We start from the raw sequence: 27,573 nt of genomic DNA on the forward strand, positions 1-27,573 counted from the left end.
GGAACTGAGCGAATCCAGATGTAAAATCCCCTTTTCTCCTCCCAATGTTGAAGCTGACTCCATTGTACTTCCTCAAACTCATCCCAATATAAACACACACACACTGACCTAGTTCAACAGTAAAGGAAAAATCAACGCATCTCATTCAGAAGAAGACTTCATCCGAGCTAAAGTCTCACACTTTTGAACTAAAGGTAAACTATTCTCATTACTATCGTTCTTTATCAGGCCTTTTGTTTGACATTCCTATTTAGTTTTCTGTTTTGCTTTTTCTAGAAAAGTCATGCATTTGGATCAGCGGTAATGCATATAGCCTAATGGATAAGGATAATTAGAAAAGTCAGCTTATTACATATTGATCAGATCAAGCCACAGTAGGCTACATTCCTCTCACGGAGAGTGGAAAAGAGAGACGTTACCATGATGAGAATTTGCAAACGACTTCCTCCTGCAGAAATATTATACCTCTATGCATCCTTCAGACTGAACAAACATCATTATTTGCATAATCGCTATTGGTATTTAGTGGGCGGAACATTGAACCACCCAAGGGAAATTACATTATAGCACAAGATCACGTTGTTGCTGACATTCAAATGCAGTACAATGGTTATGTGGCAGTGCAGTTTGGAAGTGGCGACACAAACTTTAGCCTATCACCTTTGTCACATGATTGCACACAGTAAAATCCTAAGTGTTGATGTATCTACAGTGGTGGAAAGTAACTAAGTATATTTACTCAAGTACTGTACTTGTAAGTACAATTATGAGGTCTTTTTTACTTTACTTGAGTATTTCTATTTTCCATTCTGAGAACTTAAAGGGACATTCTGCAATAATGAGTACTTTTACTTTTGGTACTTTATTTTGATGCCAATACTTTTGTACTTTTACTCAAGTAAATTCTGAATATTAGACTTTTACTTAGACTAACCATAGACTGTCTTGTTGTAACGGAGAATTTCTACATTGTGGTATGGTATTGATACTATAAGTAAAACATGTGAGTACTTCTTCCACCACTGTGTATCTACGATTTGTAATTCTGAGAGTGCAGAAAGACAGGACGTGGTCACACTGGTCTTAATGGTTAAAGCTGCTGCAATCAGCAACTTCTCTACCCGGCTGGGAACATTTCTACCACTCTGTCAAGAAGGCATACACGTAGCATGTATGCCTTCTTGACAGAGTTACGCTTTCAGCTTACGGGCTTCAGGCAGTACTGCTTGTCAACCAGTAGGTGTCCTACCGGACACCTCTTCTCTTCGCAGATGAGTGAGGCTGGGAACGAGGCTAACCCGGTACAGGATCTAAATTTCTCAATAGAAAAGTAGTTATATATTCTAACGTACACGTACTGTACTGTACCATGCTCATGCAGTTTTTTATTTATTTATTCATTACATTTAATAATTTTAATTTAACCTTCATTTATACAGGTTAATCTCACTGAGACCTGAGGTCTCATTCTGAAGAGAGACCTTCTGAAGAGAGGAGGGGGGTGTTCTGGATTGCAGCTTTAAGAGCAAGAAACTAAAGTAGACATTTTTTGCTGAATGCAGCTCAGCAATGTGATGCTACACAGTAAAATCCTCAGTGCTAATTTATCCATTTGTAACTCTGAGAGTGCACGGTACATTAAATAAACACTAATGACATTGTGGCAGTGTATTGATTGATATTGCTATGTGTGCTGTTGTTGTTCCAGAATGCTGCTGTGTGCTTGTGTCTCCCTGCTGCTGGTCTCGGCTCTGAGCTTCCCTCTGGATGAAGCAGCCCTGGATGCACAATGGGAGCAGTGGAAGACCACTCACAGGAGAGAGTACAATGGCCTGGTCAGTGTGTGTGTGTGTGTGTGTGTGTGTGTGTGTGTGTGTGTGTGTGTGTGTGTGTGTGTGTGTGTGTGTGTGTGTGTGTGTGTGTGTGTGTGTGTGTGTGTGTGTGTGTGTGTGTGTGTGCGCGCGTGTGTGCGTGCCTGCGTGCCTGTGTGCCTGTGTGTGTGTATGGCTGCTGCTTGTTATGTGAACATCTGTGTTTGTTTGACTCAACGTCTGTCTGTCTGTCTGTCTGTCTGTCTGTCTGTCTGTCTATGTCTGACTCAGTATAGCAGTAAGGTTTTTTTCTTTAAGTGTGGTCTGTGCAGGCTATCAGCCAACGGTATTAATTTCTACTGCCAGTGTAGTGTAGGCAGCTGTTTGTTTGGGGTATACAGTAGCTCAAATGTTTGCATCACTTTGGTGCCAGCAGCATTGAACTGCAGCCAGGCATATTTCAAGTTAAATAAAATGTGCATTACATTCACACACCGATGGCAAAGGAAACCCATGCAAGGACACTTTGACAGTAACACAGGGGGAGCCAGGGATCAAACCGCGAACCTTCTGTTTCTCAAGTGGCCACTCTACCCCTTGAGCCACTGCTGCCCTCATAAATTAAGTGGTTAGGAATTTATTGTGACAAAATGAATACAATATCATTTCTAAACAACTGTGTTCAATGCTATTATAACTTACAAATGGGCACCGAACTGTGTTTTGATAGACCTTCTGATCTTAAAACATATTTAACACTGAAAATTGTACATATTTTCCAACACATTAGTCAAGACATTGTACTAACTTTCGTTTACTACTGTAGGTCTACTGAAGAATGTTCAAAATATCACGTTTCTAGGACTAGAAAATAATGTACATGTAACAAACGGAGGACCATCTAGTTTTGGCCTAGGTTGAAAATGACATTCTCTCTGAGTAGTGAGAATGAGAATTTTCCTCAACCTGGTCAATTACTTTCCCTATAAATGACTAAACTGATCATGTGATATATATAATTCTAGGGCCTGGATGACATTACTTTTCACTCTATGCATTTTATACTCTGCTCTCATCCCTGCTGAATTGCAATAAGTACAACTTTAGAATAACCTTAAATTCCTAGTTCACCCAAATTATAAGCAACCTGTGGTAAAGATTAACAATATGAAATGTTACAACAGCAAAAGAAGTGCTACATAAGGAAAGGTGCATTATGTGCATCATTGTACACAGTAAAATCCTCTGTGTTCATTTATCAATTTGTAACTCTGAAGAGTGTACGTACAGTATGTAACCAAAAGGACCCTTCTTGGTTATATTTGTAGATATTGAGGATTTTACTGTGTAAGCTTTGGCTATAAAGATTCTAGCTATGAGGGAAATATGAATAAGAAGGCATCATGGAGTCGTATCCAGCCTTGATGTACTGAGCATCACTTTCATGTCCCAAGCATCTGCATCAGTATCTCTGTTTCCTCATGTTCACCTCAGGCTAGAGGTCATTAATCCAGATGGGAGGGTGTGTGTGTGTGTGTGTGTGTGTGTGTGTGTGTGTGTGTGTGTGTGTGTGTGTGTGTGTGTGTGTGTGTGTGTGTGTGTGTGTGTGTGTGTGTGTGTGTGTGTGTGTGTTTGTGCACGCACACGTGCATGCGTACGTGCGTGCGTGCGTGTGGATGCACTCAAAATATTCTGCATTCGTCACAAAATTTGAGTTGAGCACATTCCTGTGTATTCATCAGAAAACACAGGCTCACACACTCTGATTTTAAAGATCCATGGTTTGAAACTGAATTGTTGATTTAGGTAGGATGTTAAACAAAATGTGCATTTCTTTTTCAACAACTGATGGGTTCAAGTGGGATAATGCTTAATTTGGGGCAGCAGTGGCTCAGGAGGTAGAGCCATCTTGGAATTGGAATGTTTACAGCTCAATCTCCGATTGCATGTCAAAGTGTCCTTGAGTAAGCCACTTAACTGCTTGCAATGAGCAAGTTTGGTGTCTTGCATGGTTTCCTCCACCGTCGGTGTGTGTGTGTGTGTGTGTGTGTGTGTGTGTGTGTGTGTGTGTGTGTGTGTGTGTGTGTGTGTGTGTGTGTGTGTGTGTGTGTGTGTGTGTGTGTGTGTGTGTGTGTGTGTGTGTGTGTGTGTGTGTGTGTGTGTGTGTGTGTGTGTGTGTGTGTGTTTGTGTGTGTGTGTGTGTGTGTGAATGAATGTAATGCACATTGTAATGTTTGCTATATAAATGCTCCATTTACCATTTCATTTATTTAGACTTCATCATACAATGGTGTCACTCGCCAAACATAGCTTACCAGCTCACAACACATTGCATCAAAGCATAAATCAAACTTAAAATAATGATCATCCTGCCTCCAGTGTCTTTTTTACATTCTTCAAAAGAGACAACTAACTATATTGTTGTTGCATATTTTGGTTTGTGTTCAATTCTCAGGGTGAGGACGGGATCCGGAGGGCCATCTGGCAGAAGAACATGCTAATGATTGAAGCTCATAATCAAGAGGCAGCTCTGGGTATGCACTCCTACGAGCTGGGCATGAACCATCTGGGAGACATGGTGAGTCTACCAGGCGTGCACACAGTCACCACAGAAGTGATATTGGACCATTGAATGATTTAATCCAGTGGTTCTCAAACCTTTTTGTGCCAAGGACCCCCATCTGAAAATGTTTTGTGGCAGGGACCTCCAGAAGAGAAGATTACAAAATCTAAATGATTGAAAATACTTTAAAGATTTTTCCAAAATGTTCAAAACTAGCAGATGTACAATCTCGATGTACAAGTGACGCGCTGTGAGATTGTATATCTGCTATTTTTAAATAGCCACAGTTACAAATTTCACTGGGGACCCCCTGGAACCCGTCCAAGGGCCCCTGGGGGTCCCTGTACCCCACTTGGAGAACCACTGATTTTATAACATGAACATTCTTATTCTGGACATGCATAACAGGTGAACAACATTCAGCAAAAATAGACGATCTAGATCGGCTATTTTCGGTGAAGAGATTTAAGTGGTTAAATGGCCAATTTGGGCCAGAATTTTGAATTTAGAATTTGCCTGGTAGTGCACAGCTGTGCTCTGTCTGCACTCCATTGGGCAATATCAGTCCTGTTGACATCACATAGTGGTCAGACTATAGTGGGTTGGTAACCAATGGTTACATTAAACTACATGGGGTGTGCTATAGATAACTTAACCAGAAAGGATTAAGCCTCTGAATGTAATACATGACCTGAATATGTCTATAATAACATTTTTTTTCTGACTGTATGCCAGGTGCTAAATAACAGTCAGCTCCGACAAGAGCTCCTATGAGTTTTGTCACTCAAAACTACAGAAGAAACCATGAAAGATTATTTTTAAGCTGAATGTTTGCTGGTTGAGCTTATATTCATAAGACAAGACATCAGATTGCATCGATGTTGAAAGAGACAGAATCGCTCCAAGAAATCTTGTCAAGGGAGCATCCAGCAATTGTTGTGCCATTGTATAGTGAAATCCACATATAGGTCATATTGTTTATTTGTTTATTTGTTTATTATACTGTAAATGCTTGTGGTCAAGTTTCTCACAATCTCTATATGACACCAAACATGTCATTCTGCAGAAGATATGTTCTGCCCCACTTTGCTTGACACTCTTTTGTACATTTTAATTGGGGTCTCCCCTCTGGATTAGTCACATGTCCCTGGAACACGCCGTATTTTGGGTCAGTGTTGAAAACACACAGAAATCCAGTCCCTAAGTGCCAGCGATCCTTTTTTTTACTCAAAAATACCAGGACCGAGTGGTGGCTTTAAGCAGATGCAGTCAGCAGCCATTTATCTTTACATGCTGTGGTTAGAGAGGCAAAACAAAGGCTTGTGACCACTTAATTAACTGTAGATGCCGACAAACAGTATATGTCAGAACAGGTCTTGACTGATGGTTGTTTTTACAGGCAAGAGCCAGGCTCAGTTTTAAAACGCTATATATCAAAACATGATAGTGTAGCGCCTTTTTTACGGTATAGCTCACATTCAATCATTAATGGTTCTACCTATTAGTGACAAGAGCATTTACAGTATAACATTAAGGATTCTGAGCGAATAATTTCACGTTATTGTGAGCACAGGTGGCTAGGAAATGAAGGGTGCATTTCCATTTTAATTTAGACATGAAGCATTTAAATTTCCTCCAAATGGACCTTTCCACACTTCAACTGTGCTGCAATCAGGGACAAATCAGGACAGATAGTTTCTCTTAAATGTTTGCTCAGACAATCATGATTTCCTGTGCAGGTGTTCTCTGCACAATGGATAACTTTTGCAATTACCTATTTATTCCATTGCCTTTAATCTCTCATCTCACTCTGATTCAATTCCTTTCCCTCTCTTCTCATCTCATTCCTTCTCTGTCCTGTATTCCTATTGTCCTTATCACATTTCTCTATCCCTCCATTCTGCTCAACACTCCAGTTTCTTTTTACCTTTCATCCACATTCCTTTCACAATCATTTTTAAAGGAGAACTTTGCCCATATTTAACATGACACCAATTGTTCTATTGTGAGGAGGACATCAAATTGGTTCTTTGTTAAGAGCGCACTCTCCACTCTGGATAAATGGCACCAGCCTACATACAGTATGTACTGTTTTTTTGTGGCTAGCAATTTACCAGGCCGAACACACAGAACACATAGGGAAGTGTGTCACAGCATGAATCTCAGCAAAGGGCAAAGTTCCCTTTAATGGTCATACAGCGTAAAATGCCCCCCAGACACCCACATACACACAAGAAAATGATGGCATTATTCTATTGCATGTTTCTTAAGTGCATTAAATACATTCAGGAGAACATACATTTGCCTCCAGGGTTCAGCAGGTTCACTCCTCAACAGGCAAAGGGTAATTGGTGTTTAAACTCCATTTTTTATTTTCTCCTCCCTGCATCCAGACAACAGAGGAGGTCTCTGATAGGATGACTGGTCTCCAGGTACCTGTAAACAGGGACAAAAGCCACACCATCTCCCCTGACGACAGCCAGGTGTGGTTGCCCAAGTCCATCGACTACCGTAAGAAGGGCATGGTGACCCCTGTCAAGAACCAGGTCAGAGCTCATATAATACATTCTTTAGAATGGCGCAAAGATGACAAAATGTACAAGCATCAACTGATAGAGCTGGTTGGTCATATCAGGTTGACTGGATAAGTTTAATACTGTAGTTGCAAATAACAAACTGTTATTTATAGAAATATGGCTGTCCAGTGGTTATTCCCTCATTCCAATCTTAGTCCTTGTTTGTGTCATTTAATTTTGAATTTCTACTTTCTGTATGTGTGTAGAGATGTTTATTCAAAAGTGGTGCTGTAGGGTACCATAGCCAGGACATTGCACCCTCTATGAAACAAAATACTGCATATCAATAAACCAAATATGCAGTAGCCTATTTCCTGTTTCTTGTCTGTTTGGAATCAATGATTTTAACATGAGAAAGTGTGAAGGTAATAGTAAATGTTGTTAGACAAAAATTACCAGACGTTGAATTTAGATATGGATGATGTGGAACTAAACACAAAATGACATCAGACAAAAGCTTTAAGACAAGACTATTTTGCTCTCTTTGAAGCACATTTCTATTTGTTCAGTTCCTGGACAATGTAATTAGTTCCTGTATGATGCAATCAAATAGACCTGCAAGTTATTCTAGTAAAAGTACATTGTACAGGAACTGATGAATTTACTGTGTGCGAATCATGTCTCCCCCTGATTCCAGGTGGAAATAAATGAACATTGTTACAGTAGGTCACATAATCTGCTGGTAGAAAGCAAAGTAAACCAGTCTGACTCAGCCTTTGACAGTAAATGAAACCCTTGGATTATGAATTACCATTAGCAGTGGAATTGTAGAACAAGGCAGGATATAGTACATACAGTACATTGAAATATGGTGTACTACTGTAGGCTATCTATGTTTTGTACTAAAGCAGTTTATTACTAGAATGATATACCCTATTGTCTAATGAGCATTAATTCCCTCTGAGTTAGCACACAGTGAAAATAGACAGTGTTTCTAATAAGGTGTGACGTCAGTGAGTGGAGGGTGAGCTTGTTGTGTTTTTTAGCGACCAACTATGAAAGCCTTTCTTCAGGTTCCTGTTGACCATGAATTATCCAATACATTGATTAAAAATGTTGCTTTACAAAGTAATGTTGTTCCTCTTCCAGCCCTGTTATTATAATCAAATTATGTTTTGTTTTGTCCCTTGAAGGGGTGACATCATTAAATAACCAAGCTAAAGTAGAAATACATATAGCCAAGCAGTATTTTTTCTGTTTAATTTCTAAAACAGTTAGGAAATGCACAAGCATCAGTCAGCAGACATTCAGATGGCCTTTAGAAAATCTGTTCCTTTTACTGCCATTACAACCATTGAGCTATACAGTAGGTCACTCACAAAAATGTTCTGCCTCATCATTACTTAACTTTACGTGAAACTGGTCAGAGTGCGCCCCCTTGTGGACAAACTGTAGAAACCATATACTGTACATATCTCAGCTGTTTCTTCTGTTCTCCCTCCTTGTAGGGTTCTTGTGGTTCCTGCTGGGCCTTTAGCTCAGCGGGGGCCCTGGAGGGTCAACTGGCCAAGAAAACGGGGCAGCTGGTAGACCTCAGCCCTCAGAACCTGGTGGACTGTGTCAAAGAGAACTCAGGTTGTGGAGGAGGCTATATGACCAATGCCTTCGAATACGTAGAAGAAAATGGAGGCATCGACTCTGATGCGGTCTACCCATATGTTGGAGAGGTAATGTGACTTGAAGAGTGACAATAGCTGGGACATGTCATGTAGGAAAAACAAACAAATAATGTCGCAGCAGCCGTCCAATTCCATGTTTAGTGTAATGTGTCATTAAGTGTATAGCGCTGCATCAGCTCAACTCGTTATGTGTGCATTTATGTGTCCTGCTGTCCTTGAGCAAGAAACGTACTCCTTTACCTGAAAGGTAAAACATAAAGGCCAATTTGGGACACATCACATACACTGTAAAAGTGTATGATGTGAAGTGTTGGGTCAATCTGGCTACATTTGTGCACTCTCAGAGTCACAAATGGATAAATACACACTGCCGATTTTACTGTGTCGTCACATAGTTATTCGTTTGCTTTTAATGTAAGGTACTGGCACTTACAGGCCTTTAAGTTCCCCTCATCCAGAAAATACTTTGCCAAAAATGCTTAAGTGAACTAAAAACCAACTGGAACTGAGTCAGATGACAAGCCTTTCTTTTATCAGAATGACTTGCCTGATAACTCATATAACCCATGCTTCAATGGAAAACAATGATCAAGCTGTAGTCGCAATGACGTTGTTCTACCTGCTTCCTTGCTGAAGATTAGACACGCTAAAAGTCTCGTGATCTTACACAGCAAAATAATGGTGTGAGAAGGAAGTGAAAATGTATGATTACTGTAGCTTGGTCCATATTCCTTTTTCCTAAATGAATAATGCAATCTCTAGTTAGTTACATAAAATGTCCAACATTTCAACATGTCTTTGTTTTAAAAGCAAGCCACACAAGTGAACGCCTTGGAAATGGGTTTGACATGCAGTATATTCTATTGATTATTGTAAGTGAATTCTGCGCTCTCTGGAAAATCTTTCTTTGCTTCTCAATTTTATTTTGTATGCATATTATTTGTTACAATGTGGCAAAGCCATGTCAACAATTTGAAGTAGATCATGAACAGATTTTATTTAATGGTGGCATAATGCAGGCAAATGACTGATTCTTCTCCTTTGTCTTACCTATAGGACCAGCAGTGTCGCTACAATGTATCAGGCATGACTGCCCAGTGCAAAGGCTACAAGGAGATCCCAGAGGGCAATGAGCAGGCATTAGCTGTAGCGCTGTTTAAACACGGGCCTGTGTCTGTTGGCATTGATGCCACCCAGGGCACCTTCCAGTTCTACCAGAGAGGTGAGTGAAGGGTGGATGGTGGCTGATTTAAGCAGGCAGTCACATCACACCTGGCCTGAGTCAAATTAATTACACTCTGGGCTGGGTGTGACTACAATGTCATGCCTGTTGTGCATTGATTATAGACATGATTTGATTTCAGGATTTTACTGATTACTTTTAAAGCATGTATCTGTCTTGTTCCTTCTCAGACGTTTTAACACTGTATGAATCATAGCGCTGCCTAAGATCCTCTAGTCTAGCATGACCCTTCTAGACTGAACTTTGCCACCAAGGCTCCTATACTTTGGAACAACCTGCCCATGGATATTAGGCTAGCAAAGTCATTATCCTCCTTTAAATTTTAAAACTCACTTCTACAGACTTGCTTTCACCACCTGATTTTATATTTCACTTGTTTGTCTTGTCGTGTGCCTAGGTATTTACTATGATCCCAACTGTAACAAAGATGACATCAATCATGCCGTACTGGCAGTAGGATTTGGAGTGAATGCCAGGGGCAAGAAATTCTGGATTGTGAAGAACAGGTGGGTCGCATAGCCTGTCAAAATGACATCAGGTGGTACATGTGGTCCTCAAAATGGAACGTCAAGATATTAGTTGACTCTGAGCTCACCGTGTAACATTCATACAATGCTTTCTGTCGGACTTATGTTGACAAAGTGATGAGTTGAAATGGTGTTTGACTCCCGGCAATGTTGAACCTCTTGCTCTTCTCTCTTTTCCTCTTCCCTGACAGCTGGAGTGAGACCTGGGGCAAGAAAGGTTACGTCCTGATGGCACGTAACCGTGGTAACCTCTGCGGAATCGCCAACCTTGCCAGCTATCCCATCATGTGAAAGAAGGACGAGACTCATAACCAAGGGCACAAAGATGATGAAAAGGAATAAGGGACCATGCCTGAACTACTTGACAAATACATGTGTGTACTTGCGGTCTCACACACACACACACACACACACGCGCGCGCGCGCAATGTATGTCGTAAAAAGAGTTTAGTTCCCCCACCAGAATGTTTTACCACCTTCTCGTTCATTGTGGAAAATTATTGAAGTGATTACCAAATGTAAAACCTTTGTAAGCAGAATTTCTGAGGACTATCTCATCTGTATTTTTGGAATCTTGTTTAGAATATTATCCAAAAGAGATTTTTTTAATTGGATCTTTTACTGGTATAAAAGGATTAATGGAATTTTTGTTGGGTCTTTAGTTTACTTGAAGTGTCCTTACATATTATTGAATTGGAAGTACAGTATGGCTTTATTTTGTGTTCTTTTAACACTTTGAGCACCTCTGAATTATTTTCTCCCAAGACTTAGTGTCTTAGCCATAAGGGAAGAGTTGGAATTGTTTTTTGTTTGTTTTTTCCATCAGGCTGCAAGGCTGGATAAATAGTTGTCTGCTTACTAGTCACCAAGTTAATAGCCACAATCAAAACTTGCCTGCCTTTGTTTGATGTTCAATACAAATTTTAATCTCTGGCTGCATTAACAAATGGCGTAGGCACACTGCTGCAGTGTGCATAGTTAGAATACCGTTAACGAATGAATACCGTACGACAGGTAACATTGCTGGGCAATGAGAGTTTCTCTTCGTGTTTATAAAAAGAAGGCAACCAGTCTCTGAATTATATTGTATTAAAACTGAAATCTAATGTTTTCTATGAAATGAAATAAAGGTTTTTCATTTTGAATTTGAATTTGTTGTTTGTATCGGCTTAGGGTGGGTTTATTTGAGGAGGGGGGGTTCTGTCACATGTAAAAACTAAGCTATAATTCAGACTGTAAATTAAAAAAAATAGAATCATGTAGATCTCAGGTCGGGATCCACATGGGAACTGTGACTTCAATGTGGGTCTTGCACGTCATGTGACCAGCCTGTGACGTCAGTCGTCCATGATGATTTAAACAACGTTTGGCGCGGATTGATCCGGACACAGACAGAGAGGCCCCTCTCGCAGAGCTTGGCTTCTGCAGGAGGCTAGTGACCACATTTGGAGGAAAGGATGGTGCTCCAACTTGCTCTGGTAGTCTATGGTAGCAATTTGTCAATCACAATGTACTGTAGCCACACTCAAACACATACCATGCTTTATTATCTATTTTCTCACGTCCTACTGTAATGCTCAGACGACAAGTCTAGCCAACAACACCAACTCAGGACTCCTGAATCGCTGCCCTCCACACTCTCCTATCTAGCATCATGGTCTTGAGCTCCACAGTGTTCGTTAAGCTGTCGCGCCGCAGTGCATCTACGTAGGTGGTGCGCTTCTTGCCTTTCCTGGCTTTGCCCTGAGTTGGCTCCCACAGGGTCAGTTTGCATGCCACTAGTTCCGGGTGACTGACACATTGCCCTGCCATGTGCTGTTGAAGCAGTCCAGGCCCCGAGATATTTGAAGTACCGGCACCATTCTCCTCAACACAGCCTGTGACGAGAAATATTTCGGCACTGTCATCCTCAACCAGCCTCTGAGTTGGGGATGACATTGGGGATCTCCATATATGGGCCTGTGACATTAGAAATAACAAACTGTTGCCTAACAATGCCGATTTGCGTGTGTCCATATTTAGGCATATCTGCACGTCCGTTATTGTTTTGACAACACGTCGTGAATGTCCAGTCCATATTTGGGCATATGACATGTAACTTGAACTTTATATAGTAGGCTATATAACAATAATAAACAACACTAATAGGCGCCTTTTGAAGCAGGGTTTACATAGTGCTTTACAATAGCACAATGGGGTACCAATTTGGTGGCGGTACAAATAATCCTGCTGCAGGCACGTCTGGACTTTTTGGTGCCAAAACCCCAGCCTCAAGCACAATTGGCACCACCACCACATCCTCTTCAGGATTTGGTACTCTTGGTTCCACAGCGTTTGGGCTCGGCTCCACCACCACTGGTGGTTTTGGAACCACTACTACATCCGCTGCTGCTCCGAGGGCCCCATTCAACTTTTCTCCCTCCAGCACAACAGGTAGTCTATTTGGTGACAATAGAGGGTTTTCCTCTGGTCTTGGTACCGGATCTGCAACTGGGACCAAACATTTTGGAACTGGACAGGGTGTGTTTGGAGCACCAAATCAGCAGCAGCAGCTAGGAGGATTCTTTAGTCAGCAGGCCCAACAGCAGCAGCAGCAGTTTCAGCCCACCAAGTTGGACCAGCAAGTCACAGCTTTATCAGGTCCCACAGTACTGGGTGATGAGCGAGATGCCATCCTGGCCAAGTGGAACCAACTGCAAGCTTACTGGGGCACCGGGAAGGGCTACTACAACAGCCAACTAGCCGCCGTTGACTTCACCCCGGAGGATCCCTTCTGCAGGTTCAAGACAGTGGGTTATAGCCGCATCGCTGGCAGTAAGGATGAGGATGGTTTGGTGTCTTTGGCCCTAAATAAAAAGGAGGCTGATGTGAGATCTCAGCTGAAGCAGCTGGTGGAGTCTCTCCATCAGGTTTTGGGAAGCACGCAGACACTCACTGTCAATGTAGAGGGTGTGAAAGCACTTCCTGATGACCAAACAGAGGTGATCATTTATGTGGTAGACCGTTCCCCCAATGCCATTCCCAGGCGGCTCCCAGCAACCATCCTCTTCAAGTACATGGAGCGGGACAACATAAAGCTCCAACTCCGACAGCTTGGAGTGGTGGAGTGTGTCCCTCGCACTGAGCTTTCCTCCGCACAGCTCAAACAGCTCTTGCAAAATGCCCCCGCAGGTATGGACACTATAATCTGGGAACAGGCCAAGGCTGACAACCCTGACCCTGAGAAACTGATCTCTGTGCCCATGGTGGGTTTTAAAGAGCTGCTGCGCAGAATGAAGATCCAGGAACAAATGACGAAACAGCACCAGTCCAGAGTGGATATTATTTCAAATGACATCGGTGACCTGCAAAAGAACCAGGTTACCACAGTGGCCAAGATCGCTCAGTACAAGAAAAAGCTAATGGACCTTTCTCACAGGGTTCTACGTGTGCTTATCAAGCAGGAGATCCAAAGAAAGAGTGGCTGTGCCATTGACATGGACGAGGAGCACCTCGGGGTGCAGTTAGACACCATTGATTCTGAGCTCAACGCTCCAACAAAAATGAAGGGCCGGTTGAATGAGCTGATGGCCCAAATCAGAATGCAGAACCATTTTAGGGCAGTGAGATCAGAGGAACGTTACAGTGTTGATGCAGAAGTTCTCAGAGAAATCAAACAACATCTGAAACAGCAGCAGGAGGGTCTAAGTCACCTGATCAATGTAATCAAAGATGACTTGGAGGACATAAAGCTCATTGAACATGGGCTAAATGATGGTTGACACGTACCCTTCATACCCTAATGCCTAATTTATGATCCATCGTGGAGCGGTATCCTTTGCCGAAGGTGGCAGATCTACAGGCCTATTTGTTATGACATGTCTGATGTCTTTGTGAAGGGTTCATTTAGCCACTATTATGGCAAATCTATTTTGGCCATGTCATTAAGCAAAAATATTCTACAAAAAATCTGATTTTTGTAATTTTGTTTTTCACTTTTTGGGCGGTGCAACCGCCCCTATATGTGAGGTTTGGACCCCCACCCATTGCACCCCCCCAACCCTGCGCTGTGATTGGCCACCATTGTACCCCCCTAACCCTGCACCGTGATTGGCCACCAATGCCCACCATTGTACACTGGTTGACTCTATTCAGGACCTAGGCTAGTGAAACACATGACACATGTGAAGTCCTATACATAGGACTGTGCACTTAAAAAAAAACACTTTTATGTTTTTTTTTAAGTGAATCACCCACTGTGATGACCACTGTGACCACACCGCCCACTTCACACTGGGTGTGATTTTTTTTCTTTTACCGACAATAGCAGATCTACAAGCTCAGCTCCACCATCTTCGCTATTTTTGGAATAATAATATAAAAAAAATAAAACAACAGCGCTTCATCCGTATAGCTGATCAAATCCCTGATTAATAAAGGACAATCAATGTGATGTACAGTATAGACTAGTGTTTCCCAAACAGTGAGTCGGGGCCCATTTTTGGGTCGCAGACCCAAGAAAATTATTTCTAAAGATTTTCAAAAATAAAATAAAGATCTAACATTTTCAGAAATGTTCAAAAGATTCAAATATCTTTTAAAGAAAAATCGTATCGCTATGCGTTGTGAGCTTGTAGATTGGATATTTTCCAAAAAAATAAAATAAGGCTCACTGTAAGTTAATTGATCATGTATTTGTGTAAGTTTGGGAGACATCAAATTCAAGCGGGTGTCAAATTTACCTTTTATGTCTTGAGCTGCTTTGGGAAACTGTATAGACTACATATGCAATTTTCACATAAGCTTTTGGTCAAATTCGGCTTACATGACCAAACCCAATTTAAATTTGTCTTGAGTTATGGAATTTAAATTAAGTTAGAAAAAAAATAACATTTAGTATGCCTTCCAGGTGGTCCTTAGCTAAACGAGTTGATAGGATAGCATCAAAATCGACTTAACCACTTTAACCCTACAAAGGCTATTTGAAAATAGATGATCTACAAGCTCACAATACATTGTGTTGTGAACTTGTACATCTGCTATTTTCAAAAAATCTTGAAAATGTGTGTGGGTTCATGGCTCAAAATTTGTTCTGATGGGGGTCCCCGGCCAAATAATTTACATATTCATTTGGGGGTCCTTGACATAAAAAAAGTTTGAGAACCACACTTACATATAGCTTGCTCGACAGGGTGTACTAGGCCTCAAAAGTAGCCTGCTTAACAATGTGACAGGACTGCTAGCTAGTGTAATCATGAAGAGGAAGGGTGAAAAAACAAAAAAACAAAACCAAAAAGAGGAACAGTTGAGTTCCCCCACGTGACATTCAGTCATAAAAGACAAGCAGGAAAACAGGTTGATGTTGTAATCAATAGACGCTCTCAGTCTACATAGATTCAATCCGACACATTAAGGTAAGAAAACATAATTACACCTAATATTATGTTACACCTTCTGTTTTAACTTTAACCTGTATTGTCAGGCTACTGTAGCTATTATGCATGTTTGCTTTTACTTTCGTTTCTGTTTAGGTTTTTACTTATTCTATTGTATGCGATTTAAATTGAGCGAAACTTATGTTATGAGAAAGGCTTGATTGCCCCAAAGCAGGCTTTTAGGTAACAGGACATGGGAATTCACAACTATCTGTATAATTTGTTTTTTTAGTTGAATTTTCAATCGCATATTTGCGTATTTATTCTTTATATAAATACTTAGTTTACAGCAAACATCACTTTCTCGATGATAAATGTTGAGAGTGATCAACTGATCATAGGCTACATATTAATAAACCTAGCTAATATGATCGTAGTTTCAGTGTTGGTCTTTTTATGAGGTGTTTCATCAAATGAGAGAAATGAACATTGCAAGGGCTCTCTCTCTCTCTCTCTCTCTCTCTCTCTCTCTCTCTCTCTCTCTCTCTCTCTCTCTCTCTCTCTCTCTCCCTCTCTCTCTCTCTCTTTCTCCCTCTCTCTCTCTCTCTCCCCCCCCCACCTCTCTCTCTCTCCCCCCCCCCCCCCCCCTCTCTCTCTCTCTCTCTCTCTCTCTCTCTCAACATCAGTGGTTTTCAACCGTTTTCATATGAAGGTCCATTATCTATTCGGCCAAACAGAACATGTTGTGCAAAAGTCCACATCCTCTTTTTCCCCCCTACTAAGCTAGTTTGATGTTCGTGACTCATGTCTTTTCTTCACGTTAATAGATCATCACACAACACATTCTCATACAGTTGAAGTTGATGACTCAAATTCTGCCAAGACATTTTGCTTACCTCACTTGATGGGTTAAACTTGGCTTGTTAAAGGTCAAAGGACTTCCTGTTGTTTACGTGGCACCTGTTTTGTTGTCTGCACAGTATGCAGCTATAGTCATTCATACCCTATATTGTACATAGCCTATATATAGAAGATGCTGGGTTGAGATTCATCACGTTGAATACCTGAAAGGAAGCAACACACTTGTTGTATTGCACTGCCATGTGGGGGTGTTTCTAAGTGGGGACCTGTCCCGGTGTCCCCGCCATGGTTGTGGAATCGGAAATGTGCAAATCTACAACATCAATGAAAACATCACAAGCCATTAGGATGCCCCAATGCTCCTAAAATAGAGATAGAATATGCTAATAGGGAAGTGAAACTCCCTATAAGCTTAAAGGGAGTTTACATTAAAACCACAAAGTTTACATTTTAGAGAGACAGTGCTACACTACTAGCTAATTATAATAATAATGGATGGCAGCCTAAAGAGCGACTAAAACATTGTGCTGCTGTGTCAGTACCCTGTGCAAGGGCTGGGTGGCATTGTCTAATCACATTCCACACCTCCTTTGGGTTATTCTGCTGGAGTTTCGGTTCCATCTTCGGTCTGTGTTCATAGAACTCAACTTACATGAGCATATTTTCCCCTTCCCCCCTTTTTTATGCTGTTCAGTCTGGGTTTATTTACTTCCCTATAAGCATATTGTTTCTCATTCAATAGAGCCTTCAGCTCTTCAGTTACCCATGTCTGGAAAATCTAGCGCACTGTTTTGGTTGGGAACGTCTTGCATTCTGTAATAAATAATACACTGGGTCAGTCCATCACTGGCATCCCCATAAACCTCACAAAACATGCTGTACAAGTCTGTGGATGAATTGATGAATTCTTTAAGACAAGCTGATTTTGTGCAACAAGAGCAGTGTCCAGGGCTGGTGTCCAGTAGGTGGGGGTAGTCCAGTGATTGTGGGTTGCCTCTGTACTGAGAGCTTGTGTTCTGCATGGACCAGTTTGTCTCTGAGGTTGGTGTTCCGCCTGAAAGCAACAATAGGTTTGTCTAGAGATCCAACACATTCCAATGTTTGATTTTATTTGCCAATTGAGAATATTGTAGACTGCAAATCAATCTGTTGGATGAATGTCTTTGTTTTGGTTGGAGTAGCAGAGTATAACGCCCTCATGTAGACCTTTTTGATAGTAGAATGTCTATAGCCCCTGTCTATGAATATAGCATGCAACTCCTGTGATTTGGTTATGGTTAGTGCACCACAGTCCAAAATCCCCCATACAATACTACAGATGTTCAATTGGGTTGAGATCTTGGGAAAGCGAAGGCCATAGCATATAGCATATGATTCACAGAATTTTCACATTTTCACCATATAGACCACACACCCATTTCCACCTGACTATAGATTTTCAGCCATTTTGCTGGGACCCCCCAGAAGAGAAGATTTATGTTTTAAAAAATCTTAATTATTCAAAATGTTCCATTAAAAAATATTATATTTTTTGAATTGCCAACGTATACAAGTGGTTAAAATGATTGTGATGCTAAGTTAACTACTTTTGCCGGGGACCCCCTGGAACCCACCCAAGGACCCCCGGTGCGTCCTTGGGTGGGTCCCAAACCATGCCAGGAAAATGCCCATCATCACACGACAACAGAGCCACCTGACCTGACCCCCTTACTGAAGGGGTCAAGTGTCAAGGCCTTTACCGTTCTCTTGGTGTGGGCTATGCCACACATGCACTTAATACCCATTTATGGAGACTATGGTGAAGGATAACTCATTTGACCTATCACCTTTTTCCACATCTCCTGCCTATGGTTTTTGCAACACTGAACTCTCAAATGGGGATCTTTGTAATAAGGGGTTTATGCTGCAACCCTACTATAACATGCCTACTAGGTAAGCTAGTTGTTGATGGATTGTTCTGGCTGTCATAGTCTGCATCCCGTCCTGCACTGACATTCTCAGTCACCCAAGGAAGAGTTGTTCTTGCTCTTTTCCTCGCATAAATGCAGGAGCATCATGGCCGTTGATGTTTTTGACTACCTCAAAACATGCCCCCCTGTGATCTTTGCCCCCACATGCCACAGACCATGGTAGGACGTTAATTGCTTAATTGTGTCTGCCTGTGTGGAAGCAGATATGCATTTGTTATGTGTCTCCACTCAATTAATCAGGGTTTTCCTTTAATTTGTCACCCGTCTGTATGTCTGTCATTATTAAAGAAAACCAATCGCCAAAGAATTTACCATTTATCCAGTATGTAAAGACTATTATCTTATCATACAATTTGCATATTTGACTATTACCTTCATCCTCTGATGTCACCACACCAGTCCCTAAGGGTGACTAGTGCAGTCAGCACTTCAAACAGAGAAACTGGTAACAAAACAAAAACTAGAAAAAGTGCTCCTCGGAGCACAACTCTCCGCCGGCAGACTTGTGTTTGGAATGTTGGGAGTGTTCTACTTCTAGGAATATTCTACTTCTTATGCCGTCCTGTATCCGTCCTGTCTGTATAAGTCCGTCCTGTCTGTAGGACGGGATACATAATTGGACAGATAGGACAGATAGGACTCTTACAGTATAAACAGGACAGATAGACAGATAGTGGTGTCTTATCCGTCCTGTCTGTGTAAGTGTCCTATCTAATTGTTTCAGTGTCCTTCATTTCTCAGCCATTTTGTGATTATTCCTTAAGTTGTCTTAACTGATGTCCTATCCCTCCTGTCTGTATACTGTAAGTGTCCTATCCGTCCTGTCTGTGTAAGTGTCATATCCCTCCTGTCTATGTAAGTGTCCTATCCGTCCTGTCTGTATAAGTGTCCTATCCGTCCTGTCTGTATACTGTAAGTGTTCTATCCGTCCTGTCTGTATAAGTGTCCTATCCGTCCTGTCTGTATAAGTGTCCTATCCGTCCTGTCTGTATAAGTGTCCTATCCGTCCTGTCTGTGTACTATAAGTGTCCTATCCGTCTGTGTAAGTGTCATATCCCTCCTGTCTATATAAGTGTCCTATCTGTCCTATTTGCCAATTATGTATCAGCCATGCAGCCATTTCGTGATGGTTCCTGTCTTACCTCACTTTGGCAGTGGCAAAGACACTGCCAAAGTGACGCCATGTATTTATACAATATTTCACCGTATTGTCACGTGTCACGTGAGGCTTGACCAATCGGTGTGTCATATTTAGAAAGTGAAAACAAAACTCTCCTGCGGAGAGTAAAAACATGATTTATTGTATGCAATAATTACTGTCTGTGAACATCCAGTTCAAATTTGACCTTATTTACAGAGATACATGTGATACTGCAGTCCCTTTCGAACCGATCACTTTCACTATTTTCAGTTTTTGGGAAGGATCCAAACATCAACCAAATAAATACATTTTGCATTTAAATGTTTTTCTTTACAGCCATCCATTAAAAAAGGGGGTAGGGGTATATCAGCTCATAGGGGTTCCTGTGAGGAGAATTCTAGTACACTCTACTACAGACAGTGAAGACTTGGGACAATGGCTCCGGTCTTATCTGTCACTCTCCACTGACTGGCTGAGGTGGGGCATTCCGATTGACAGATATCGGGATGCCAATAGTCGTGCACGCCCAGTGATCGGCTTGGTCCCGACCTGTTCGTGACTTGGGTCAATGGCTCCCGTCTGTCTGAAGGTCCACTGTCCACTGACTGGCCGAGGTGAGGCATTCTGATCGACAGATATTGTCGATCAATTGTTTGCGCTGTGGGCTCGGCCTGGTCCAGCCATGTTCATGTCAGGACAGCTGAGCTGGGTGGGATTTTAATCTGTCTCTGACCCCACCTTTCTGGTTATTCTAAAGGTATAAGTTCATCTGAAAATGTGATATTGGGTAGAACTGAGGGCAACTTCGATGGGAGGCTTCTTGTTTTTCTCCTGTAATATTTGGGGGGAAAAAACAAACTCTTTTGGCTAAACTACTATATGTTTTCATCCTTCACGGAATACTATAGCAGGCGTGGATGTTCATCAGCTCTAAATTGTCTGTCTGCACAGGGACAATGTTGGGGAGTGTGCTGCTCGTTTCTCTGTGCGGATTGACTGTGGCCACATTTAACAGCCAGCTGGACCCGCACTGGCAGATGTGGATGAAAACATATGGCAAGATCTACCAGTCACAGGTAATACGTTATGCACATGCTACTGTATATACTATAGACAAAAATGCGACACTTAATGCATAGAGGGAATCACACAATAAATATGTTATGTATAAATTACTGTATTTTAAAGAGATAATACATAAGGCTAATATATTTTTTATGTTCTCAGTCTCACTGTACATACATTTTTTAAACTGAATATAAGGAGGAAGAATAAACTTTGGATGTGTGTGTGTGTGTGTGTGTGTGTGTGTGTGTGTGTGTGCGTGTGCGTGTGCGTGTGCGTGTGCGCGTGCTCGTGCGCGCGTGCATGTGTGCGCGCGGGTGCGGTGTGCATGCATGTGTGCATTTGTTCAGGTGGAAGAGCTGGGCCGCCGGGAATTGTGGGAGGAGAACTTGGAGCTGATCACCCTCCATAACCTGGAGGCCTCCATGGGCCTACACACCTACGACCTCAGCATGAACCACCTGGGAGACATGGTAAGAGGAGATTATCAGCTCATAGAATAGTGGTGGAAGAAGTACTCAGATGTTTTACTTAAGTAAAAGTACCAATACCACAATATTAAAATACTGTTACAAGTAAAAGTCCTGTATTGGCATCAAAATGCCAATACATGACTTTTACTCAGGACACTGTTACTGTGAGTAAAGGACTTTTACTCACAGTAACAGTACCAAAGTAAAAGTACACGCATAGCTAACCTATCGTTTTCTTTTAACTGTCTAAATTAGCATCTTGGTAGTTTGACAATAAAGTGTGTGTTGGAGTACCATGGTTCAAGATTTCAGACTCAAGGTGTGATACTGATAGAGCACATTACATCGTTCAGTGTAGGATACTAAGTCAAAGAAGGAAACAGTCCTATCTGATAAGCTTTTCTTTGTATTGGTATTACTGTATGTGTGTAATTTCCTTGTCCTTATGACAGGCAATCTTACTGAAGTTCAAGTACTGAAACGGACTGTAAAACGTTTTACATGCTCACTCTTTTCATTTTGTTATTGCCCTTAAAATCATTAGAATAAACTGCAAAAATACTCAAAAGATATTAACTGAGTTTCTTGGTTCACTGATCAGTCAATGATCAACGTACATTTAAAAAAAAATCTTTTGCCTCCTCACTCAGTGTTCATAATGAAACTACCAATTCACAAGATTATAATGATGATGTTGTTTTTTCCATAGCCGTCTTATGTATTGATTAACATCATTGTAAGATCACTACAGTGGATGCTAAGTCTGATCATTTGTTGCCACCCTTTCCTAGTCAGCGGCTGAGATTCAGTCTCTTGCTACATTCCGTATTCCTTCCGACCTCAAGAGGGAGCCCTCTGCTTCTGTGAGCACTAATGGTGCCCCTTTACCAGCCACTATGGACTGGAGAGAGAAGAACTGTGTCACCAGTGTCAAAATGCAGGTAAGAAAATATCTTTGTCTCAACAAAGCTCTGTCTGAGCTTAGTCCGCAGGGTTGACCAGCATGGTTGGTCAAAGAACAGACATGGGAAGAATGACGGGAATTGATGTGACATTCTGCACCAGTGGTTCTCAAACATTCTCAATCAAGGACCCCCGCATCGATGTGTGTGTGTGTGTGTGTGTGTGTGTGTGTGTGTGTGTGTGTGTGCGTGTGCGTGTGCGTGTGTGCGTGTGTGTGAAAGCGGACCCCCATATGACAAGATGTTGTGACAGGGACCCCCATAAGAGAATATTTGTTTTTATTATTACGGTATTATTATTATTTTTGAATATAACCAACCGAACCTACAAGCTGGAACCGCCTCAAGGACTCCTGGGGGTCCCCGGACCCCATTTTGAGAATCAATGTTCTACACATTATGTCGTCACAGTTCCTCTCTTTGTTATTTTAGGTCATGAATCAGTTTAGGAGCTTGTTGTGCAAGTTTACAACCCACACCTAGTTTTTGTATCAGGTGTCCCAGAGTTGTTGGACTACTTGACACACACTGCATTGCGTCGATAGATAATGACACTGTAGATACTTTTTAATTTTTACCTTGAATGTATTTTCACACATCGTCGCCGGTTAAATCCTTTTATTTTTGCAGGATCCTGAAAACAATGAATGCAATGACAATTAACATTTGTCACGATGACCTGGTATTAGACACACTGTCCAGTGAATAAAATATTGAACTTTGAAAAGGTGTCCATCCCTCCACAGACCGAAGCCATATCCTGGCCTACCTGCTCAATGAGTTTAAACAACTCTGAACGACAAAATGTCACCAAAGAATTGCTCACTTATTTCCAATATATTTTGTTTAATACAACTTAAGCCTGTCGTACTCAGAATAGTGAAAATAGCTTATCTAGAAGCTCATAACGTGTAGCATTGCAACGCGTTTTGAGCTTGTAGATTGGCTATTTCTGCTAATTTTTGAAATTTGTCTTTTGAACATTAGAATTAATTACATTATGCCAACAGCTAATTCATGCATGTTACAGTGCACATTACAGTAATACTAAAGCCATTTTATGTGTTTGACTCCAGGGCCCTTGTGGCTCTTGCTGGGCGTTCAGTGCTGCAGGGGCCCTGGAGGGCCAGCTGGCCAAGAAAACTGGGAAACTGGTAGATCTCAGCCCTCAGAACTTGGTGGACTGCTCGTACGGCAACCATGGCTGCGATGGAGGCTGGATGGAAAAAGCCTTCCAGTATGTCATTGACAATCACGGTATTGACAGTGATGCATCTTATCCTTACAGAGGAGTGGTGAGTTCTTATTATAAAATTGTGATGATAATAACAATAATAACAACCTTTATTTTTATGGCATGTTGTAAACTTACATTAGTCAAAATACGATTTCTTCTGTAGATGCAAACATCTGAAAAATTATTATTATGTTTGTGTAAACTCAGGTTGGACTTTCACACATTTCTAGTGTTTGGGATCTGTGAACACCGATAATAATACGTTTGATTTAGTTTTTAGGATTCCATAGGTTGTGGATGCCCTGTATGTACTGTAGTATTATGCTCAGTTCACTTCAGTGTATCTACATGGTATTCACATGGACGAGTCTCTTCAATGTAAATACATTGAAGTGAACAGTGTGTTTTGCCTGTAGGCTTCATCAGCTATTTTAAGTGTGCGACATCAGTGCGGGACACCGGCGTGCAACAAAGTATAAATCAGTTTTCTTCTGGTTCACTTGCACAAGATTGACCCTGTTGTCTTGTCTCACTTCAGCAACAACAGTGCCGCTATGATCCCGCACACCGTGCAGCCAACTGCTCCCGGTACGAATACATCCCTCAGGGGAATGAGGAGGTGCTGAAGCAGACCCTAGCCACCATCGGACCCGTGTCTGTGGCAATCGATGCCACGCGACCCAGGTTCGCCTTCTACCGCAGCGGTAGGGAACACATTGTCAGCCGGCCCCATGGGTTGCAAATGGCCTCAAGACTTTGCACTGGACTAGAGAGTGGTTCATTGGCTTCATAGATCACAATACAGAACTTCTTTTTTTTGGTCAAACATGTTTTATTAAGAACAGATTATAAAATGTACAATTTCTACAATGTACATTCTTTTTTTTCATATATATATAAAACAAAATTCAATGAAAAAAGCACACCAAATCAGACAAAAAGGAAAAGAAAACCCTCAATCCCTCCCACCCATACTGTTCAGTGACATTACATAAAATAAAGTAGTAAAATTAAATGTTGCCATGGAAAACAAAAACAACACAAAATGATGATAGACAGTCGACCACACCAATGGTGTCTTGTCCGTTAAGTGCTACTATTCATGTAACGAACGAGGGTACCTTATTCTCTCAAGGTGAAGTGTACTAGTCATTTCATTGAGACAATATTTAAATGCAGGAGCCTCCTTCTTTTTCCAATATGTCAAATGTAACTTTTTAGCTGTAAGCAGACCATATGAGAAGTTGTTGCTGTGCTCTCGTCAAAATAAAAATGGAATCTGATATTCCCAGAATAATTAGCACAGGATCGGGATCAATATGAATACTCAAATTATGGGAGAAATCTTAATCCAATATCTCTGTATCTGAGAGCAGTTGGGGCGAAGCTATGAAGAAGTTTTGCCTCTATTTCATTACATTTATCTCAGTGCCAAGAAATATCTGGAAATATCTTGTGTAGTTTTGATTTGGAATAATGGAGTCTATGTATGGGTCGAAACTGAATGAGGCGGTGTCTGGAGTTGATAGAGCAACTTCTTGAAGACTGTCTTCCCAGAGCTCATCGGGAATTTGAGTCCCCAACTAATTTTCCCACGCCAATTTAACTGCTGATGTAGTAGGGAGATTTACAGCTTGTTATGAAAATGTGACACCTTCTTACCTGGTTCTATATTTTGGAGAAGGAACCTAAGGAATCTAAGGGTTAAGGTGATGCTTTCTCAAAAGAAGGAGAAAAATGACGGATGTAGTTCCTAACCTGTAGAAACCTAAAAGAAATATATATATATTTTTCCTGCAACTGAGCAAATAAGGAAAATGTTTCATCTATACAAAGATCACCAATTTTGCATGTACCCAAGCCCTTCCAATTGAGGGGTTTCCAGCTATAGGTAGCAGGAAAGATAGTGAGTTGTTCCCAAAATAAGTTTTGATTTGTTTCCAGATCCTTATCATACTGTGAATAACATGGCATCCATTATAAATGTATCTAACGTCACCAGGGATAAAATTATTGAACCCTAACAATTTGGGCGAATGTATGATAATAAATTAACAACAATAATAACTTCATAGCACTATTCATATTCTTCATGACCAAGTTTCTTACATATACAAGTACCGGCCTTTTATTTAATGTGTCTATATTATTATTATTATTATTATTATTGTTGTTGTTGTTGTTGTTGTTGTTGTTGTTGTTGTTGTTGTTGTTGTTGTTGTTGTTGCTGTTTTACACAAATAAAACCCTTAATAGTGTGCTTTTAAGAATTAAAATTAATTCATGATTTAAGTCAATTCGCCTATCAAATCACTCATAGAATGATGTGACTTAGCCAGAGAGTAATTGAAGACCCATGCATTTCACCCTGCTTAATTTATCTTGAAAGCATAGATTTGAAACGGAATGCATTTCACCACAATACCCCGTCTTGCATCATTTCAGGAGTCTACAATGACCCAAGCTGCTCACAGAAGGTCAACCATGCGGTCCTGGCTGTGGGTTATGGTACACTGAATGGACAAGACTACTGGTTGGTTAAGAACAGGTAAAGGGATTTCACACACTTAATTCATATTCCAGTGTCCATCTGCTTCATACATACATACTAAGTGGATGTAGTGTCCATAAGACTTCCAAAGACCAAAGACATCTGTCTTTCTGTTGTTCATTTTAAATTATATATAATGATATAATTATATGGTACTATAAGGCCTCATTAGGTGGATTCACTGTGCCATCAATTTAACATATTGTTAGAATCCACAGTGAGTCTAATAATGAGTGAAACTGTACAATAACCTTCAATTTGTAGTCAAATCACATCAACAAGAGAATATATCCTTAATATATATATGAAGAGAATTCCCAGGCAAATAAAAAAAGTGGGGAAAGTATATTCATGTTTTATATGTATGTAAGAAGAAGCATCACCATTACCTTCCTGGAAGAATGACGTACTCGCTCTTTTTCTAGCTGGGGAGCGACGTTTGGAGACCAGGGTTACATCCGCATGTCACGCAACAACGGGGACCAGTGTGGCATTGTTCAATATGCCTGCTATCCAGTCATGTAATAACCTGACACCGTCAAATGGAAGAAGCTTGCAAATGAGATTTCCGGAGGGAGGGGGGTTTACCAGGCTAGTCATGTAGTTCCTGACCAAGGAAACTATCTAAGCAATACTGGACATCCCTCTGTCTAAAATATCCTTTTTCTTTTATGATTAATTTCAATATTACTTTATTTCCCCGGCCTGCAGTATTTTATTTTTTACTTTTTTAAGATATTTGGTCAACGTGGTCAACATTAAACTATTTGATGGAAACTAGGGAGAACTGTTATAACCATATCCCAGAGAATGGAAATGAAGTTCTACCACCAGAGGGTTTGTCATACTGTTACACAGCTGCACAATCAAATTATCTGTGTTGATTTCATTTGTTGATTTGATTCTGAATTTACCCAAATTTGACTATGTGAATTGAAACACTGTGTATGTGCGTGTTTGTCTGGTGTTTCTCTGTAGGAGAGAAGAGGCCATAGATATGAGATAGGCTGTATTCACCCGATGACGCTTATTGGTATGGATTCATTGATTCGTAGCTTGCGGAGTGATTCCATGTCGAACAAACATGTCACAGAGTCCCCAGCGGACTGATTACTTCCTCTTCCATGTTTGACATGGTCTGTTCTATACTTTCCTATTTCTATGGGAGAAGCAGGCTCCATTTCCTCAAGCCTAATTATTTCTTCATACAATAGTGTTGCATGCTCAAAATAACCTATCTAACAGCTCACAATGTGTCGCGAGTATAAAAAGTATATAAGTATAAATCAGCCTTCAATGTGTTACTGACATAATCTCCAGTTCTCCATAAAATAACAGAATAACACAACCAGGCCAAAATACACTTTTGGGTTACAAATGAGTCATTTTTATTTTTTAGTGCAACATCACAACAAACAATTTTCACATGAGGTATTCAAAGGGATTTTCTTTAGTTGTTGATACAAAATGTCCCACCATGATTGAAGTTTAAAGTGTTGTGTATCTTTTTTCAAAGCCTTTGGTTGGTTAGCCACATTCAATAGTAAGTCTAACACATGGACAAGAATGGCACGATAAAGCATGGTGGGTTGGTTCCAAGCCAAGGAAACGCAGACTTAG

At 41.0% G+C, this 27,573-nt stretch overlaps 1 protein-coding gene across 1 annotated transcript; it reads left to right on the top strand.

Moving 5' to 3' along the window:
• On the top strand, positions 1-27,334 carry LOC311041785 (uncharacterized protein). The gene is made up of 17 exons (XM_084052272.1): positions 1-194; positions 1,709-1,835; positions 4,267-4,389; positions 6,768-6,920; positions 8,399-8,617; positions 9,626-9,791; positions 10,210-10,318; positions 10,531-10,626; positions 11,990-12,046; positions 12,795-14,095; positions 20,617-20,741; positions 21,081-21,203; positions 21,995-22,144; positions 23,242-23,460; positions 23,941-24,106; positions 25,848-25,950; positions 26,379-27,334. The coding sequence occupies exons 2-17, from the start codon at positions 1,710-1,712 to the stop codon at positions 26,476-26,478; spliced, it is 3,336 nt and encodes a 1,111-aa protein (XP_083908398.1). The 5' UTR covers positions 1-194; position 1,709; the 3' UTR covers positions 26,479-27,334.
• The last annotated feature ends 239 nt before the right edge of the window (positions 27,335-27,573 follow it).

The sequence above is a fragment of the Gymnoscopelus microlampas genome (genome assembly GCF_963454915.1).
Source record: "Gymnoscopelus microlampas genome assembly, chromosome: 3".
In the NCBI taxonomy this organism is placed as follows: Eukaryota; Metazoa; Chordata; class Actinopteri; order Myctophiformes; family Myctophidae; genus Gymnoscopelus; species Gymnoscopelus microlampas.

Excerpts from the sequence above, each read along its gene's own strand:
- LOC311041785 (XM_084052272.1), top strand. The coding sequence starts at position 1,710 with ATGCTGCTGTGTGCTTGTGTCTCCCTGCTGCTGGTCTCGGCTCTGAGC. Across the intron at positions 9,792-10,209 it reads CTTCCAGTTCTACCAGAGAG|GTATTTACTATGATCCCAAC; the intron begins GTGAGTGAAGGG and ends TCGTGTGCCTAG. Across the intron at positions 12,047-12,794 it reads TCGCGCCGCAGTGCATCTAC|AGGGTTTTCCTCTGGTCTTG; the intron begins GTAGGTGGTGCG and ends TGGTGACAATAG.